This window comes from Moschus berezovskii, chromosome 5 (genome assembly GCF_049115385.1).
Source record: "Moschus berezovskii isolate FMDL1 chromosome 5, NW_MosBer_1.0, whole genome shotgun sequence".
NCBI lineage: Eukaryota > Metazoa > Chordata > Mammalia > Artiodactyla > Moschidae > Moschus > Moschus berezovskii.
Genome location: NC_142464.1, coordinates 93,155,078 through 93,175,205, shown reverse-complemented (window position 1 = coordinate 93,175,205; position 20,128 = coordinate 93,155,078). Strand labels below are relative to the sequence as shown.

General features: G+C 38.2%; 1 protein-coding gene across 1 annotated transcript in view; it reads left to right on the top strand.

The window, feature by feature from the left end:
• LOC129561909 (transmembrane protease serine 11C-like) overlaps positions 1-20,128 on the top strand; it is a 76,843-nt gene that overhangs the window by 16,036 nt on the left and 40,679 nt on the right. The window contains exon 3 of the mRNA XM_055434768.2: positions 10,998-11,116. Within this exon, the coding sequence (XP_055290743.2) occupies positions 10,998-11,116 (119 nt within the window). The remainder of the gene's footprint in view (positions 1-10,997; positions 11,117-20,128) is intronic.

Sequence of the window (20,128 nt, the reverse complement as noted above, 5' to 3'; positions counted from 1 at the left end):
TGACTAATATGGGCTGCACCACTCTGCCTCTACCAAACCCACGCAGAACAGACCCTGTTATCTACCCTAGGACCAAAGGCTGAACCCAACCCTCATAAATATGCTCGGGAGCCCAGATACTTAACCCTGGCCACAGAATCATCTAAAGCTCTTAATTAAAACAGCATTCATGTTCCCACTGAGCCCAATAAATAGATCTGTGGGAGAGGACACAAAGAATGATAGTTCTTCAAAGTCCACATGTGATCTTAATTGAAAGCACAGGCTTAGAGCTACTTATCTAAACCCTGCTTTTCAAGCTTGAATGTGTATAAAAATCACTTGGAAGGATGTTAACTAGACTTATTATGATGATCATTTTTCAATATGTACATATATTAAATCATTATATTGTACACATGAAACTCTGGTAGCTCAGTTGGTAAAGAATCTGCTTTCAGTGCAAGAGACCCGGGTTCAATCCCTGGGTTGGGAAGATTCCCTGGAGAAGGAAATGGTAACCCACCCCAGTATTCTTGCCTGGAAAATCCCATGGACAGAGGAGCCTGGTGGGCTATAGTCCATGGGGTCACGAGTCGGACATGACAGTGACTAAACTACCACCACCACACATGAAACTAATATAATGTTGTATGTCAATTAATCTCAGTTTTAAAAACCACTTAGAAATCAAACAAAAATGAATAAAGATATATAGAGAAAAACTGGTCAGGAGAATAGTCCTCCCTGAAGCTCTTAACCCTAGCCCAGAATGTGACCTGGAACCTTTGAAAACTGTGACTCTTCTAGGAAGGAAAAACCAATCAAAATAATACTTAGATCATAGACCATAATTTTTCTTGCTCAAGGTCTAGGTTACATTTGAAGGACAGAAGCTAATCCTTTAATACAATAGTCTGATAGTTTCTTTGAAGGCGAACAGTAGCACTCAATTTACCACTTTACCTTCTAATTCAGGACTTAGAGCTCTAAAAGGCCTAGGGAATAAACCTAGGGTATGGATAACAGACCTAGGGAATGGCTTTCCTTTCTACTGTTTAAAATTCTTTTAGTAGTTCAACACATTAATAAAGCCTGATACTGTCTTAATGGCCTAGATTTTCAACCCTGATATCCTAATGGAAAATTAAAAGAAGTCATACAGTATTTATGAATAAAAATATATAATGACAAAAATACTGTGTTCCTTTGAAACTTTCTTTTTCCAGCTTTACTTATTTTTTTTTGTAATTAATTTATTTTTTATTGGAGGCAAATTATTTTACAATATTATATTTTTTGGTTTTGCCATACATTGACATGAATTCGCCCGGGTTTACATAAGTTCCCCCTCCTGAACCCCCCTCCCACCTCCCTCCTCCCTTTATCCTCCCTCTGGGTCATCCCCGTATGCCAGCCCCGAGCATCCTATAACATGCATTGACCCTGAACTAGTGATTCATTTCACATATGACAACATACGTGTTTCAATGACATTCTCCCAAATCATCCCACCCACACCCTCTCCCACAGAGTCCCAAAGACTGATCTATACATCTGTGTCTCTTTTGCTGTCTCGCATACAGGGTTATCATTTGCATCTTTCTAAATTCCATATATATGCGTTAGTATGCTGTATTGGTGTTTTTCTTTCTGGCTTACTTCACTCTGTATAATTGGCTCCAGTTTCATCCACCTCATTAGAACTGATTCAAATGTATTCTTTTTAATGGCTGAATAATACTCCATTGTGTATATGTACCAAAGCTTTCTTATCCATTCGTCTGCAGATGGACATCTAGGTTGCTTCCATGTCCTGGCTATTATAAACAGTGCTGCAATGAACATTGGAGTACATGTGTCTCTTTCAATTCTGGTTTCCTCGGTGTGTATGCCTAGGAGTGCGATTGCTGGATCATATGGCAGTTCTATTTCCAGTTTTTTGAGAAATCTCCACACTGTCCTCCATAGTGGCTGTACTAGTTTGCATTCCCACCAACAGTGTAAGAGGGTTCCTTTCTCTCCACATCCTCTCCAGCATTTATTGCATGTAGACTTTTGGATAGCAGCCATTCTGACTGGTGTGAAATGGTATCTCATTGTGGTTTTGATTTGCATCTCTCTGATTATGAGGGATGTTGAGCATTTTTTCATGTGTTTGTTAGCCATCTGTATGTCTTCTTTGGAGAAATGTCTGTTTAGTTCTTTGGCCCATTTTTTTATTGGGTCATTTATTTTTCTGGAATTGAGCTGCAGGAGCTGCTTGTATATTTTGGAGATTAATCCTTTATCAGTTGCTTCATTTGCTATTATTTTCTCCCATTCTGAAGGCTGTCTTTTCACCTTGCTTATAGTTTCCTTTGCTATGCAGAAGCTTTTGATTTTAATTAGGTCCCATTTGTTTATTTTTGCTTTTATTTCCAATATTCTGAGAGGTGGGTCTTGGAGGATCCTGCTCTGATTTATGTCGGAGAGTGTTTTGCCTACGTTCTCCTCTAGGGGTTTTATAGTTTCTGGTCTTACATTTAGCTCTCTAATCCATTTTGAGTTTATTTTGGTGTATGGTGTTAGGAAGTGTTCTAGTTTCATTCTTTTACAAGTGGCTGACCAGTTTTCCCAGCACCACTTGTTAAAGAGACTGTCTTTTCTCCATTTTATATTCTTGCCTCCTTTGTCGAAGATAAGGTGTCCATAGGTGCGTGGGTTTATCTCTGGGCTTTCTATTTTGTTCCATTGATCTATATTTCTGTCTTTATGCCAGTACCATACTGTCTTGATGACTGTGGCTTTGTAGTAGAGCCTGAAGTCCGGCAGGGTAATTCCCCCAGTTCCATTTTTCTTCCTCAAGATTGCTTTGGCTATTCGAGGTTTTTTGTATTTCCATACAAATTGTGAGATTATTTGTTCTAGTTCTGTGAAAAATATCGTTGGTAGCTTGATAGGGATTGCATTGAATGTATAAATTACTTTGGGTAGTATACTCATTTTTACAATATTTATTCTTCCAATCCATGAGCATGGTATATTTCTCCACCTATTAGTGTCCTCTTTGATTGCTTTCAGTAGTGTTTTATAGTTTTCTATGTACAAGTCTTTTGTTTCCTTAGGTAGATATATTCCTAAGTATTTAATTCTTTTCATTGCAACAGTGAATGGAATAATTTCCTTAATTTCTCTTTCTATTTTCTCATTATTAGTGTATAGGAATGCAAGGGATTTCTGTGTGTTGATTTTATATCCTGCAACATTACTGTAATCATTGATCAGCTCTAGTAGTTTTCTGGTAGAGTCTCTAGGGTTTTCTGTGTAGAGGATCATGTCATCAGCGAACAGTGAAAGTTTTACTTCTTCTTTTCCAATTTGTATTCCTTTTATGTCTTTTTCTGCTCTGATTGCTGTGGCCAAAACTTCCAGAACTATGTTGAATAGTAGTGGTGAGAGTGGGCACCCTTGTCTTGTTCCTGACTTTAGGGGAAATGCTTTCAGTTTTTCACCATTGAGGATAATGTTTGCTGTGGGTTTGTCATATATAGCTTTTATTATGTTGAGGTATGTCCCTTCTATTCCCACTTTCTGGAGAGTTTTTATCATAAATGGATGTTGAATTTTGTCAAAGGCTTTCTCTGCATCTATTGAGATAATCATATGATTTTTATTTTTCAGTTTGTTAATGTGGTGTATTACGTTGATTGATTTGCGGATATTGAAGAATCCTTGCATTCCTGGGATAAAGTCCACTTGGTCATGATGTATGATCTTCTTAATGTGTTGTTGGATTCTGATTGCTAGAATTTTGTTAAGGACTTTTGCATCTATGTTCATCAGTGATATTGGCCTGTAGTTTTCTTTTTTTGTGGGGTCTTTACCAGGTTTTGGGATTAGGGTGATGGTGGCCTCATAGAATGAGTTTGGAAGTTTCCCTTCCTCAACAATTTTCTGGAAGAGTTTGAGTAGAATAGGTGTTAGCTCTTCTCTAAATTTTTGGTAGAATTCGGCTGTGAAGCCGTCTGGACCTGGGCTTTTGTTTGCTGGAAGATTCCTGATTACAGCCTCTAGTTCCGTGCTTGTGATGGGTCTGTTCAGATTTTCTATTTCTTCCTGGTTCAGTTTTGGAAAGTTGTACTTTTCTAGGAATTTGTCCATTTCTTCCAGGTTATTCATTTTATTGCCATATAATTGCTGATAGTATACTCTAATAATCCTTTGTATTTCTGTGTTGTCGGTTGTGATCTCTCCATTTTCATTTCTGATTTTATTGATTTGGTTCTTCTCTCTTTGTTTCTTGATAAGTCTGGCTAGCGGTTTGTCAATTTTATTTACCTTCTCAAAGAACCAGCTTTTGGCTTTGTTGATTTTTGCTATGGTCTCTTTTGTTTCTTTTGCATTTATCTCTGCCCTAATTTTTACAATTTCTTTCCTTCTACTGACCCTGGGGTTCTTCATTTCTTCCTTTTCTAGTTGCTTTAGATGTAGAGTTAGGTTATTTAGTTGACTTTTTTCTTGTTTCTTGATGTGTGCCTGTATTGCTATGAACTTCCCCCTTAGCACTGCTTTTACAGTGTCCCAGAGGTTTTGGGTTGTTGTGTTTTCATTTTCATTCATTTCTATGCATATTTTGATTTCTCTTTTGATTTCTTCTATGATTTGTTCATTATTCAGCAGCGTGTTGTTCAGCCTCCATATGTTGGCATTTTTAATAGTTTTTCTCTTGTAATTGAGATCTAATCTTACTGCATTGTGGTCAGAAAAGATGCATGGAATGATTTCAACTTTTTTGAATTTTCCAAGGCTAGATTTATGGCCCAGGATGTGATCTATCCTGGAAAAGGTTCCGTGTGCGCTTGAGAAAAAGGTGAAATTCATTGTTTTGGGGTGAAATGTCCTGTAGATATCTATTAGGTCTAACTGGTCTATTGTATCATTTAAAGTTTGTGTTTCCTTGTTAATTTTCTGTTTAGTTGATCTATCCATAGATGTAAGTGGGGTATTAAAATCTCCCACTATTATTGCATTATTGTTAATTTCCCCTTTCATACTTGTTAGTAATTGTCTTACATATTGCGGTGCTCCTATGTTGGGTGCATAAATATTTATAATTGTTATATCTTCATCTTGGATTGATCCTTTGATCATTATGTAGTTTCCTTCTTTGTCTCTTTTTACAGCCTTTGTTTTAAAGTCTATTTTATCTGATATGAGTATTGCTACTCCTGCTTTCTTTTGGTCTCTATTTGCATGGAATATCTTTTTCCAGCCCTTCACTTTCAGTCGGTATGTGTCCCTCGTTTTGAGGTGGGTCTCTTGCAGACAACATATATGGGGGTCTTGTTTTTGTATCCATTCAGCCAGCCTTTGTCTTTTGGTTGGGGCATTCAACCCATTTATGTTTAAGGTAATTATTGATAAGTACGATCCCGTAGCCATTTTCTTTATTGCTTTGGGTTCAAGTTTATACACCCTTTCTGTGTTTCCTGTCTAGAGAAGATCCTTTAGCATTTGTTGGAGAGCTGGTTTGGTAATGCTGAATTCTCTCAGCTTTTGCTTGTCTGTAAAGCTTTTGATTTCTCCTTCATATTTGAATGAGATCCTTGCTGGGTACAGTAGTCTGGGCTGTAGGTTATTTTCTTTCATCACTTTAAGTATGTCTTGCCATTCCCTCCTGGCCTGAAGAGTTTCTGTTGAAAGATCTGCTGTTATCCTTATGGGAATCCCCTTGTGTGTTATTGCTGTTTTTCCCTTGCTGCTTTTAATATTTGTTCTTTGTGTTTGATCTTTGTTAATTTGATTAATATGTGTCTTGGAGTATTTCGCCTTGGGTTTATCCTGTTGGGGACTCTCTGGGTTTCTTGGACTTGGGTGATTATTTCTTTCCCTATTTTAGGGAAGTTTTCAACTATTATCTCCTCAAGTATTCTTTCATGGTCTTTCTTTTTGTCTTCTTCTTCTGGGACTCCTATGATTCGAATGTTGGAGCGTTTAACATTGTCCCAGAGGTCTCTAATATTGGTCTCATTTCTTTTAATTTGTTTTTCTTTTTTCCTCTCTGTTTCATTTATTTCTACAATTCTATCTTCTAACTCGCTTATCCTGTCTTCTGCCTCTGTTATTCTACTGTTTGTTCCTTCCAGAGAGTTTCTGATCTCATCTATTGCATTATTCATTGTATATTGACTCTTTTTTATTTCCTCTAAGTCCTTATTAAACCTTTCTTCCATCTTCTCAATCTTTTTTCCAGGTTATTCATCTGTAACTCCATTTTGCTTTCAAGATTTTGAATCATTTTCACCATCAAAATTCGAAATTCTTTTTCATGTAGATTCCCTATATCTTCCTCTTTTGTTTGTGTTGATGGGCATTTATCTTGTTCCTTTACTTGCTGGGTATTTCTCTGCCTCTTCATCTTGCTTATAATGCTTTGCTTGGGGTGGCCTTTCCCTCTTCTGGCCGTTTGTGGAGTTCTCTTTATTATGTAGTTTCCTTGCTGTGTGTGGGGTTGGACAGGTGATTTGTCAAGGTTCCCTGGTTATGGAAGCTTGTGTCGGTGTTCTGGTGGGTGGAGCTGGATTTGTTCTCTCTGGAATGCAATGAAGTGTCCAATAATGAGTTATGAGATGTCAGTGGGTTTGGAGTGACTTTGGGCAGCTTGTATATTGAAGCTCAGGGCTAGTTTCCTGTGTTACTGGAGAATTTGCGTGGTATGTCTTGCTCTGGAACTTGTTGACCCTTGGGTGGTGCTTGGTTTTAGTGTAGGTATGGAGACGTATGATGAGCTCCTATCGATTAATGTTCCCTGGAGTCAGGAGTTCTCTGGTTTTCTCAGGATTCGGCCTTAAGTCTCTTGCCTCTGGTTTTTGGTCTTATTCTTGGAGTAGCCTCTAGACGTCTCTATCTCTCATTTCCTAGGTGGTTCCCTCTGTTTTAGCTTCTGTTTGCTGGTCTCTTCAGTGTCTAATTTCCTCCCTGATACTAGGGGGTGGGTGGACACTTTTTAAGGCTCAGTTGTTCAGTCCTGTTCTGGGAAGGGAGGAACGCTGCAGACGAATATCTCTGGTGTCTCTGGGGAGTGCTCGCAGTGTCTCGGCCACACTGGGTTTGACCCCGCTCACAGCACGTATGCTGTCCCAGTCTACACTGCACAGGCTCTAGGTTGCTCTGCCGGGAACTGTCCGAGGCCGGCGCCAGGTTGTATGCACTTCCCAGGTCTGAGCGGCTCAAGTTCAGGTTCTCAGGTACTCCACAAAGGCACAGACTTGGTTGGGCCTGCGTTTTGTGCCTTTCCTGGTCCGAGCAGTTCAGGGGACCAGGTGTTTGGCGAGCGCTGTCTCTGCAACTTATCGCCTCCCCAGTCCCCGCCACTCAGTTTTCTGGGTGTACAACCGGTGCACCTTCTCAGGGGGATATCGACAGGCCCGAGCCCAAGAAGTCCTGATTAGCAACAAGCCTGCCTGCAGTTTGTATCAGATGCCTTTCTGGGGCCACGGTTGCCCGCTCCGGCTCTGGCTGCGCTCCCTGCCTGTCTCGGCGGGGGATGGGGGATGGGCTGACCGCAGCCGGCTCGCTCTGCTCAGTCCTTTATTCTGTGAGCGGGGCTCGCCGAGTCTTAGGTTAGAGCTTTCCGCCTTTTCATGGGGAAGCTATCCCACAGTCTGCTTTGCTCTCCCCAGTTCTCTCAAATTGTTCTCGTGGCATTCAAGCCCAGTCCTTTCTCTAAGCAGTTCAGCCGGCTCCTCCCTGCCCAGCCCCCGCTTGCTAATGGCGTATGCAGGCGTCTGCGCTGCTTCTCCGCTGGGAGTTACCGTTTGGCGGGTAGTCTGTGGGTTTTAAAAAAATATTAAAAAAAAAAGAGGGTTATGTGGCCCTCTGATCTTCCAAGGCTCGCCACAGAATCGCCAGTGAGAGTGTTTCCTGGTGTTTGGAAACTTCTCTCTTTTTAAAGCCTCCCTTCCCGGGACAGAGCTCCGTCCTTACTTCTTTTGTCTCGCTTTTTATCTTTTATGTTTTTTCCTACCTCCTTTCGAAGACAATGGGCTACTTTTCTGGGTGCCTGACGTCCTCTGCCAGCATTCAGTAGTTGTTTTGTGGACTTTACTCCGCGTTCAAATGTTCTTTTGATGAATTTGTGGAGGAGAGAGTGGTCTCGCCGTCCTATTCCTCCGCCATCTTGTTCCTCCTCCCCAGCTTTACTTAAATATAATTGACATATGACATTAACGTCAGTTGAAGGTATATAACAAGTTGACTTGATATATATTGCAAAATGGTTATTGCTATACACTTATATATTACAAAATGATTATCACAATATGCTTACACATTATTTCAGATGTTTCATTGTTAGTGTATAGAAACACAACTGATTTTGTATCCAACAACTTTACTGACTCAATTAGTTCTAACAGTTTTTTGGCAGAGTCTATAGGACTTTCTGTATATAAGATCATCCATGTGCAAATCACAATTTTCCTTCTTCCTTTCTAATTTGTATGCCTTTTATTTCTTTATCTTACCTGATTGCACTGGCTAGGATTTCTAGAACTATGTTGAATAGGAGTGGTGAAAGTGGGCACCCTTATCTTGTTCCTGACCTTTCAACCTTACATCCTTGATTATCATGCTGACCGTGGATTTGTCATGTATCACCTTCATTATGTTGAGGCTTGCTCCCTTAGCTTTTTACAATGTGAAAGGTTGCATTTTGTCAAATGATTTTTCTGCCTCAAATGAGATAATCAGTGATTTTTATCTGTCATTCTATTAATGTGGTGTATCAAATTTATTGATTTGTGTATATTGAACTATCCTTCAATTCCAGGGATACATCTTGATTGTGGTGTATGATCCTTTTAATGTGTATTAATAGTTACATTCAATCTGCTATCATTTTGTTCAGGATTTTTGTACCATATTCATTGGGGATTTTATTGCAGTGTCCTAATCTGGCCACCTCATGCGAAGAGTTGACTCACTGCAAAAGAATCTGATGTTGGGAAGGATTGGGGGTGGGAAGAGAAGGGGAGGACAGAGAATGAGATGGCTGTATGGCATCACCGACTCAATGGACATGAGTTTGAGTGAACTCCGGGAGTTGGTGATGGACAGGGAGGCCTGGCGTGCTTTGATTCATGGGGTCGCAAAAAGTCGGTCACGACTTAGCGACTGAACTGAACTGAACGGAATCTGGTTTTGATATTAGGGTAATACTGGCCTTGTAAAATGAGTTTGAGCTTCCCTGGTGGCTCAGTGGTAAAGAATCCACCTGGCAATGCAGAAGATTTCAGCTCAATCCCTGGGTCGAAATATCCCCTGGAGAAGGAAATGACAACCCACTCCAGTATTCTTGCCTGCTGCTGCTGCTGCTGCTAAGTCACTTCAGTCGTGTTCGACTCTGTGCGACCCCATAGACGGCAGCCCACCAGGCTCCCCCATCCCTGGGATTCTCCAGGCAAGAACACTGGAGTCAGTTGCCATTTCCTTCTCCAATGAATGAAAGTGAAAAGTGAAAGTGAAGTCGCTCAGTCGTGTCCGACCCTCAGTGACCCCACGGACTGCAGCCTTCCAGGCTCCTCCGTCCATCGGATTTTCCAGGCAAGAGTACTGGAGTGGGGTGCCATTGCCATCTCGGGTATTCTTGCCTGGGAGATCGCAAAACAGAGGAGCCTAGCAGGCTACAATCCATGGGGTTGCAAAGAGTCAGACATGACTTAGCAACTAAACAACAAAATGAATTTAGAAGTGCTCCTTTCTCTTCTATTTTTAAGATGATTTTGAGAAGGATTAACATTAATTCCTTAAATGTTTTGTAGAATTCATTGGAGAAACAATCTAGCCCTGGGTTTTTCTCTTTGGGGAGGTTTCTGATTATTGGTTCACACTCCTAACTCATTGTTGGTCCATTCAGATTTTCTGTTTCTTCATGATTCAGTCTTGGCAGGTTGTATGTTTCTAAAAAATTTATCTTTTCTTCTAGGTTAATCAACTTTTTGGTGCATAATTGTTCATAGTAGTCTCATGATCCTTTGTATTTCTGTAGTATCAGTTTCAAAGTTTTCTCTTTAATTTCTGGTTTTGAATCTTTTCTCTGTTTTTCTCAGTCTAGCTCAAGTTTTGTTGATCTTGTTTAAAGTTTCAAGAAACCTTGATCTTTGCTCTACATTATTTCTGCCCTGATTTTGTTGTTTTCTTGCTTCTGGTAACTTTGGGGCTTCCCCAATGGCTCAGTGGGTAAAGAATCTAACTGCAATGCAGAAGATGAAGGAGAAGAGGGTTTGATCAATGGGTCATGAAGATCCTCCAGAGAAGGGCATGGCAACCCATTCCAATATTCTTGCCTGGAGAATCCCATGGACAGAGGAACCTGGGGGGCTATAGTCCACAGGGTCACAAATAGTTGAACTCAACTGAAGTGACTACACACACACACACACACACAATTATTATATCATTGTCTATTTCTCCTTTCAGATCTATCAGTATTTACTTGATGTATTTAGATGCTCTGATGTTGGGTGCACATGTATTTAAATCTTTTATGTCTTCTTAATGAATTGACCTCCTTTATCATTATATATATTATTATGTTATGATCTTCTTTGTCTCTTATTATTCAATACTATTTTTAGCTTAAAATCTATTTTATCTAAGTATAGGCACTCCAGTTTGAGTATTATTATTTTTGTCACTTTTGCCAATACAAGTCAAGAAAAATGCTATCTCATTTTACTTTGCCTTTTTTTCCCTATTATTAGTGAGTATATAAGAAAGATATTTTAAAATAATTACTGCAGTCACTCATATGAAGAATTTTATTAGAATGCTAAAATATGACTTACATTCTTTGACAAGGTTAAATTTAACATACATGTCAAAGTTATTTCCACAATCACTAGGAACTAATACTATTTAAATGTCAAGTTACCTGAAATTTCATAGGAGTATTCTATTTCACAAGATTTTTCTTAAAAATGAAAGCAGTTACACAATGAGCAAAATAAAAACTGTTTTTTCTTTTTTCTCCTCAGGAAAGACATATTTCTACCATCATATCAGCTTTAAAGTCAATAATATTGACTATGACAGCAAGTTTGCGAAACCATATTCACAAGAATATACGGACCTAAATAATAAGATAGTATCTTTGGTAAGTTGAAATTCTTTTCTTAGCATTGTTTTTTTTTTTAATGCTATCCTCCTTTAAATGCCTGAATCCTAGAAGTCACCTTCCAAGTTGAAAATGATTTATAATTTTATATTATTTCTTGCCACTACTTCAGTTCTGGATGAAGATAGTCAGCCCTTTCAGAAAATCAGTTAGAAAACATGCATGGGAAGAAAAATGTAAGAGAGACATATTTTGAGAACACCTAAGAAACACATAACTTGTGATAGACACTCAAAGAAGGATTTTAATGTATTACAAATTAAATGAATGAAACTTATACTATATCCAAGATACCTGGTGAAGGCCATGTTGTTTCTCCTTCTAATTTGAACAGTCATTCAAGGAAGAGAAATGGTCAGTGTAGAAAAGAACATACAACCCCAAATAAAGATCTTCTTGTTAAACCTCAGTGTATGTAAACATTAATGTTTATTTAAGAGTATGATTTTTTATGTGTGCTGTGCTGTGCTTAGTCGCTCAGTGGTGTCCAACTCTTGCGACTGCATAGACTGTAACCTGCCAGGCTCCCCTGTCCATGGGATTCTCCAGGCAAGAATACTGTGGTGGGTTGCCATTTCCTTCTCTGATATTTTGTTATAAATTAAACCTAATGAAGAGTCTTGACTGCCCCTTTAACATTCGCTTCCTTTATCATAGATGCCACTTTAACTCAAATAATTTTATCAACCAAACCAAATTCTGCAAGAGTAGTGGTGGCATCATTCAGCTCCCATTTCCCTGAGCAGATTCTTGACAGCACATTTTCACACCTAACTCGGACAAAAGCTTGTAGTTTTTCTACAGAATTTCAGTACCTCCCAGTTTCTAATAAAGCCAAAGACTTTAAGAGTCTTCGTAAACTTTTACTATTATACTGCTGCTGCTGCTGCTGCTAAGTCACTTCAGTCGTGTCCGACTCTGTGCGACCCCATAGATGGCAGCCCACCAGGCTCCACCATTCCTGGGATTCTCCAGGCAAGAACACTGGAGTCGGTTGCCATTTCCTTCTCCAATACATGAAAGTGAAAAGTAAAGGTGAAGTCGCTCAGTCGTGTCCGACTCTTAGCGACCCCATGAACTGCAGCCTACCAGGCTGCTCCGTCCATGGGATTTTCCAGGCAAGAGTACTGGAGTGGGGTGCCATTGCCTTCTCCTACCATTATACTAAGTGTTAGTATATTAAAAAATGAAAGAAAAGTCCTGCTTTTGGTTTAGCTTTATGATAAAGAAGGAAACGACATGGAAGTAATCAATATAACTCACTGATTAATAAATAGGCTTTGGACGCAGAGCCTTGTTCTCCTTGTTGAACTCCTTGTTCAACTGAACTCCAAGTTCAATTCTAAGTTTAACCATTTACTAGCTGTATGACTTAAGACAAGTTATTTCATCTCCCCACACCTGTTTCTTCAACTAACAATGAGATGGCAAACATAGATACAATACCATGGGAATGTTCTTGGCATGACATAAGGTTAAATATGTCATAATCTTAGCAGAAGTTCTAGTAATCTGTAAGCCCTTAGAATTAGAATAAGGGCTAAAGTGAGTCCTGTTAATAGATAATGTTATAAGTATATAACAAAGCTAATGTATAACTTCAAAATAACTCCAAATATGCCTGCACTAAGAAATTCACCTTTTATGCTATAAATTCAAGTCAATATATTCAAATAAATTAACCTATGTTTACTCCACAAATGAATATTCCAAAACTATCAGTCTAATCTATTATTATATCATCTTGGTTAATCAAGCAGTAAGATGTCCTGACATCTTGTTTCAGGTTTCTTTTGCAGCCCTCATTCCCAGTTTCTAACTACCTGTATTAAGACAATCACCAAATATTTCTCATACTTTTTCATTTACATAGGTCAGGATGCCTGCTTTTACATGCCTTTCTATTTTCATTTAATCCAATGTTCTTTGTATTATAAGTATTATCATATACACAACATCCATAAGTACACCACTAGTGATAACCAAATGAAGACAGAATGTACCAAATGGAGTTCTGAACATTCACGAAACTTAGCTATTAGTCACTATTACAATGTACACAGCCTGTTTTTCTTCTGATTTCCATTAAATAATTCTTGTGATGCTTAACTCTAAAAGAAGAAAAGGAATAAAGAGAGATGTTGCTTTACTATGAATGATAGTCTTTTATTTTTTACTACCAAGAATAAATGTTCCTTCATTCAGAACATTTTCATGTTTTAGATATATGGTTTTCCAGTGGGAAACTTAAGGAATACCTATAATTTCTTATTTTTTGTAGCTCCCCAGCAGATATGATTTCCAACTATAGTGAATATAAATTCTAAAATTTAGGAGTGAGGCAGTACCTTAACAACAAAAATTAGCTTTATTAATTGTCAGTACTGGTCTAAGCACTTTATGTATTAATTTATTTAATTCTCCTGACATTCTCATTTTCTGTATGAAGAAACTGAGGCACAAAGAGGCTAATTTTCCTAAAGTTATACTGCAAGATACCTGTATCTTCTTTACGATGTATTGCCCTATAATTAATGAGCATGTGAACATTATAAAGTTTCAAGCACACTTCAGATTACATCACCTTTTATATGACCAGTCATATATTCCAAAATGTTTAAGCAACTCTCATGTAGTTTTCACATATAAATGCAGTGGATTACAGATGACCAAAATGATACCTGATATGTGTAAGGTATCTAAGATGACCCATAAGAAACAGATCAGCCAAACTTACACATCAAACCACTTACCAGAGTATCCAAGAGTAGAGAGCATCTTTGGTCATTATATAACTATAGCATTTGTCAAATAACAAATTTTTGGCTGAGCTAACCTAAACCTGGTATGAGCATATACACCTTTATGCTTATGACTCTTCTTGAAGTCTACCAAGTGATAGATTATCTATGGAATTCATCAGAATTAGAGGTGTGTGATTTTTAAAAGGTAACAAAGTGAAGGATAATATTCAGGATTCCTGTTCCATCTAATACAGATTAGCAATGTCTCAGGTTGAGTAAAAATTAGGTTAGTGTTCATTCAGTTTCATGCCCCTCAAAACTTATCAGAAAAGTTTTGTGTACTCTCCAGTACAAGCTATTGAGAAAAATGCAAATCTGATATATTAAATGAAAATCATTGTGCGTTAAGTTTCTAACATGAAGGAACTGAGAAGATCCAAGGTTTATCAAAAATGCAACCAATATTACAGAGACATTATTCATATTTCAAATGGTATGAAGAAAACTTACAAAACATACTGATGTACCAGCTTTCTTTTGTACAATGGGAACATTAGGAAAGAAGAAATAAATACTAGATGCTCAGGGCAGGATGTCTGCAGACATGGTTGCAGGGTCAGGGGGTGATAATGACCAATAACATAAGTTAGTGAGAAACTAAGTGAGTTTCTGAAACTTGGCATTTGGTTTCAGGTCAAGTATCTAACAACCCTTTTCCTACAAGGTGTGCCAAGAGTCTGAGCCTCTTAAAAATAGGAATTGTATGACTGTTACTGGGGAAACTCTCATAAATCCACCTTACAGCTTCTTGGAACACCCCAAGCCTAAAGTTACTATTTGCTCAAAGGATGGTTCTACATCATCCATCTATACACACCTTATTAAACAAATATTATACGCTAAGGCTGGGTGTCTGAGTTCATTCTGAAGTGATTTTTTAAAGGATCATTTAGTAGTCATCATTTCTGATCTTGAGTCTAGTCTCTTTCCATGGTTTTAATTCATGGTGTTCCCATTGTCAGACTCACCTGGCCACCATATCTTAAGGTCAATTTTGACCCCTCCTTCTCCATTATCTAACCTTTCACCAAATTTTATTACTTATTCCTTCAAAGTGTTTCTAGCCTGACTTCCAAAGCAAAATTGCTGAATAAAAGTGAGAATTTATCCCTCTATCTCCTCAAATTTCACTAAAATGACAGAAAACAAATAAAAACAGTGTGTCTTATAATGACAGAAATGTTGCCACCAAAAGAGTGAGGAGTTTTTGGAAGATAAAAACTAGAGATCTTCAAAGAGCAAAATCTCAGCATCACAGTTGCTGACAAATAAACTCCCTGGAGATAAAAATACTGGCCTCCAAGAAAGTGAGTTGTCCAACAAAAACTTGGAATAAACTTGAGATCAGAGAAAACAAAGGTTATGAAAGAAAATCACAGTGGATACCTAATTAATTAATCAATTTAGGTATTAAGTATTTCTACAGGAAATAATATATTGTAAATTAATTAAAGGACTGAATCAAACATTCTACTAGAAGTCTATTCCAATGCAATTCGAAAAAGGAAAGGAAGTAATATATGTACATTGAAAAGAATGAAGGAAAAAGTCATTATTTACTGATAATGTTGTTGTTAAGACACTAAGTCATGTCCAACTCTTCTGAGAGGCCATGGAATATAGCCCACCAGCCTCCTCTATCCATGAGTTTTCCTAGACAAGCATACTGGAGTGGGTTGCCATTTCTTTCTCCAGGGGATCTTCCTGACCTAGGGATTGAACCCATTATTTCCTGCATTAACAGCGGATCCTTTACCATTAAGCCACCAGGGAAGCCTACTGACAGTATTCTATATACTTAAAATACTCAAAAGACTTAGTTGAAAAATTATTAGAATCAACAGTAGAGTTTTGTAAGTTGGCCAATTACCAGACCAATGTATAAAAAGTAATATTTTTCTTAATTACCAAAAGTAACAAAATATAAACATTATTTTTAAATTCCACTTAATAGCAACAAAATCTATATGATATACATGAATGAAACTAACACAAACTATAAACAATCTATATGAATAAAAATATGAAGTCTTGCTAAACAATATAAAAGAATAAATAAGGGGAAAAAACATGTAACTTTATTTTAATTATGTCAATCCTGTGAAAATTAATCACAAATTCAGTACAATCCTTTAGTTTATGATAAAGATGTTCTTTCAAATTCAGTATTGTTAGGACAATCAGCTAGCCATCTGAAAAATATAGGAAGTAATATTGCTTGCATTTCTGGCATAATCACTCTATTACATAAGTAGTTAGCTTGGGCAAGATTCTGTTTACTTATTTGAAGAACAGGACCAATTAAGATTAAGGTGGTTTATAAATTTAAATTCCATGAATCTGTTGATTTATTACTATCAATTCTAGGATGCTATTATCTAACCACTCCAACTCAAAATGTTGTCTCCCATCTCTGAATATCTACAGAAATCACAATCTGTGGTATGAATTTTGTCACTGTCTTTTCTTTGCAGCTACAGGTATGCTCCCTGTACAATTGCCCCAAACATTCCCTCATATTCAAATAATATTTGGGGAAAAAGGAGAATAAGAATTCGGGGGAAGGGTGTTAGGAAGGAGTGAGAGAAGAAAAGTGATGAAATAGCTCAGGTAGATCAGCAGAAATATTTCTGCAGCCTAGGAGAGCTGACAACAGGTGCATTATTCTGAGCATATAAGTAGTTGTATTATTCCCTTTTTTCATAGGATTTTCTTTTGTGGCTCATTTGGTAAAGAATCCACCAGCAATGCAAGAGACCTAGGTTTGATCCCTGGGTTGGGAAGATCCCCTAGAGAAGGGAAAGGCTACCCACTCCAGTATTCTGGCCTGAAGAATTCCATGGACTGTATAGTCCATGGGGTAGCAAAGAGTCAGACACAACTGAATGACTTTCACTTTCTTTTGTACAGGAAACAAGATACTGCTCTTCCAGAGTGCAGTACAGTATTTCATGGTCTTTTCTTCAGCAATGTCAGTAGCTAGCTCACACACCCTCATCTAAAAATGTTCCCCTCCAGCAACAGTTTCCTGCTCCCCTTCTCAGTAAAATTTTGTTGAAAAAATTAGATTTGTATACTGTTTCCACCTTATTGTCACCTGTTCTCACTTTCAGTCAGTTCAGTTCAGTTCAGTCTCTCAGTCGTGACTGACTCTTTGCGACCCCATGAATCACAGCACGCCAGGCCTCCCTGTCCATCACCAACTCCCGGAGTTCACTCAAACTCATGTCCACAGAGTCGGTGATGCCATCCAGCCATCTCATTCTCTGTCGTCCCCTTCTCCTCCCGCCCCCAATCTTTCCCAGCATCAGAGTCTTTTCCAGTGAGTCAACTCTTCACATGAGGTGGCCAAAGTATTGGAGTTTCAGCTTTAGCATCAGTCCTTCCAATGAACACCCAGGATCGATCTCCTTTAGAATGGACTGGTTGGATCTCCTGGCAGTCCAAGGGACTCTCAAGAGTCTTCTCCAACACCACAGTTCAAAAGCATCAATTCTTCGGTGATCAGCTTTCTTCACAGTCCAACTCTCACATCCATACATGACCACTGGTAAAACCATAGCCTTGACTAGACGGACCTTTGTTGGCAAAGTAATGTCTCTGCTTTTTAATATACTATCTAGGTTGGTCATAACTTTAACCCTGTCCAATTAGAATTTCTTTCTCTCTATCCCATTCAATTACTCTTATAGAGGTCACCAAAGACCTCACTGTTGCCAAATATGATGGTCACTTCTTACTTGAGCTTAGCCCCATTGTTATCTTCTTCCTTCTTCCTTCTCTCTTTTTGGTGTCTAAGACACTTCCTTCTTCATTTTTCCTTCTTCACTAGCTGCTTTTCCCAGCTGCCTTGGGTAGTTCCTTATCACCTGTAGGGCTTCCCAGGTGGCACTAGTCGTAAAGAACCCACCTGCCAATGTAGGAAATCTAAGAGATGTGGGTTCAGTCCCTGGGTTGGGAAGATCCCCTGGAGGAGGGCATGGCAACCCATTCCAATATTCTCGCCTGGAGAATCTCATGGACAGAGGAACCTGGTGGACTACAGTCCATAGGGTGGCAAAGAATTGGACATAACTGAAGTGACTCACCATGCATGCACACTATCATCTGTAGATCTCTAAATATAGGTGATCCCTTCTGAATTTTCCAGAGAATCCCCATTCCTCCCTTCTCTTTCTTACCTCTTTCTTTCATCTTCTTCTCTCTTCTCTATCTGTACTCCCTCTAATTTCCTCATCCAAACTTTCTGTTTAAAAGCCAACAGCATTGATGACTTCAAAAAGGGAACTGTAGATCTTTACCCCAAAACCTGTTTCTCCTCCTGCCTTACACTTCTCAGTAAATAACACCAAAATCAACCCACCTGCTCAACTTAAACACTTAACAAAGAAACACTTTTCTCAGTCAACAAATTAGTACATTCTATTGACTCCATCACCAAAATATAACTTTATCTATTTTTCTCCTTAATTGCAGCCCCTATTATTTTTCTTGCCTAAACCCCTACACTTGCCTCCTAACTGTTTTCTTTGCTTTCACCCAATCTCCCTACTGGAGAAGGAAACAGCAACCCACTCCAGTACTCTTGCCTCGAGAATCCCATGGACGGAGGAGCTGGGTAGGCTACAGTCCACAGGGTCACAAAGAGTCGGACACAACTGAGCGACTTCACACACACACACACACAATCTCCCTACAATCTATCATTCACACAGGAGCTAAAGGGATCTTTTAAAAATGAAAATCAAATCACATCACTTACCAGCTTTAAAACCCTCCAAAGACGTTCAAGTTCATTCATATTTATATAAAATTGTAAAAATAAAAAATAAACTTAAAATTAAAACTAATGTAAGTGGAAGGATAGGGTAAACACACATAAATGGATTTTCTTTTTTAAGTTCAGTCTTCCTTTTGTTTTTTTCCCTGTTTTTTCCCACTCCTTCTTCTCCCTCTACATACATCCCCAAACTCTACCTCCCAGTAATTCACATTGACAAAATGGTATATATCTTTTCTTATTCTCCTCCTTGATCAATTGGCCTACAAAGAAAAGAAAATCCATAGGAGTGTTTATCAGTATTTTACTAAAGAGGGTTTATGTTATACACAATCTTCTGAAATTTGTTTGCTTTTCTCAGTAATATCTATCTCACAGATACTCTCCAAGTCAATGTAAAGGTTTAACCTATTTTTTTCTATGACTGCATAATATTCCTCAGTATGGATGTAGCACAACATATTCAATTTTTCCTGTATTTTTAGTTATTTACTTTGTTTCCAGGTTTTGACTAATATAACCAACATTGCAAAAATTGTCTTTCTAATATGCATCCTTATATTTATATACATTTGATAGGTTTCTAGATTGAGATTCCTTAATCAAATGAGAATTTTTAATTTTAAGAAACATTGCCAGATCGTTTTCCAAAAGGTTGAACTAATTCACACTTCCACCTGTTGTGTATTTGAGTACTCTTCCTCTACCACTCCCCACCCCCCAGCAACAGGTACACAGTTTTAACTTTGTGCTAATTTGATAAGTATATGTTATTGTTAATTTAATTTGCATTTTCTCTAACTAGTAATGAGGTTGACAATCTTTTTCTCTACATGGTGACCATTTGGGTTTGCTCGTGTGTGAATTTCCTGTTCACTTTCTTTGCCCAGTTTTTCTATTGTGTCATTTGCTTAACCTTGTTAATCTGTATATATCTCTGTAAATTATAGATGCTAAAAACTTTCCTTACTATTCATATGCAAATATCTCCCCAAATGTACTTTTTACCATCTGACTATTTATGTGGTATAACCTCAGATATGCAGATGACACTACCCTTATGGCAGAAAGTGAAGAGGAACTCAAAAGCCTCTTGATGAAAGTGAAAGAGGAGAGTGAAAAGGTTGGCTTGAAGCTCAACATTCAGAAAACAAAGATCATGGCATCTGGTCCCATCACTTCATGGGAAATAGATGGAAAAACAGTGGAAACAGTGTCAGACTTTATTTTTTTGGGCTCCAAAATCACTGCAGATGCTGATTGCAGCCATGAAAGTAAAAGACGCTTGCTCCTTGGAAGGAAAGTTATGACCAACCTTGATAGTATATTAAAAAGCAGAGACATTACTTTGCCAACCAAGGTCCGTCTAGTCAAGGCAATGGTTTTTCCCATGGTCATGTATGGATG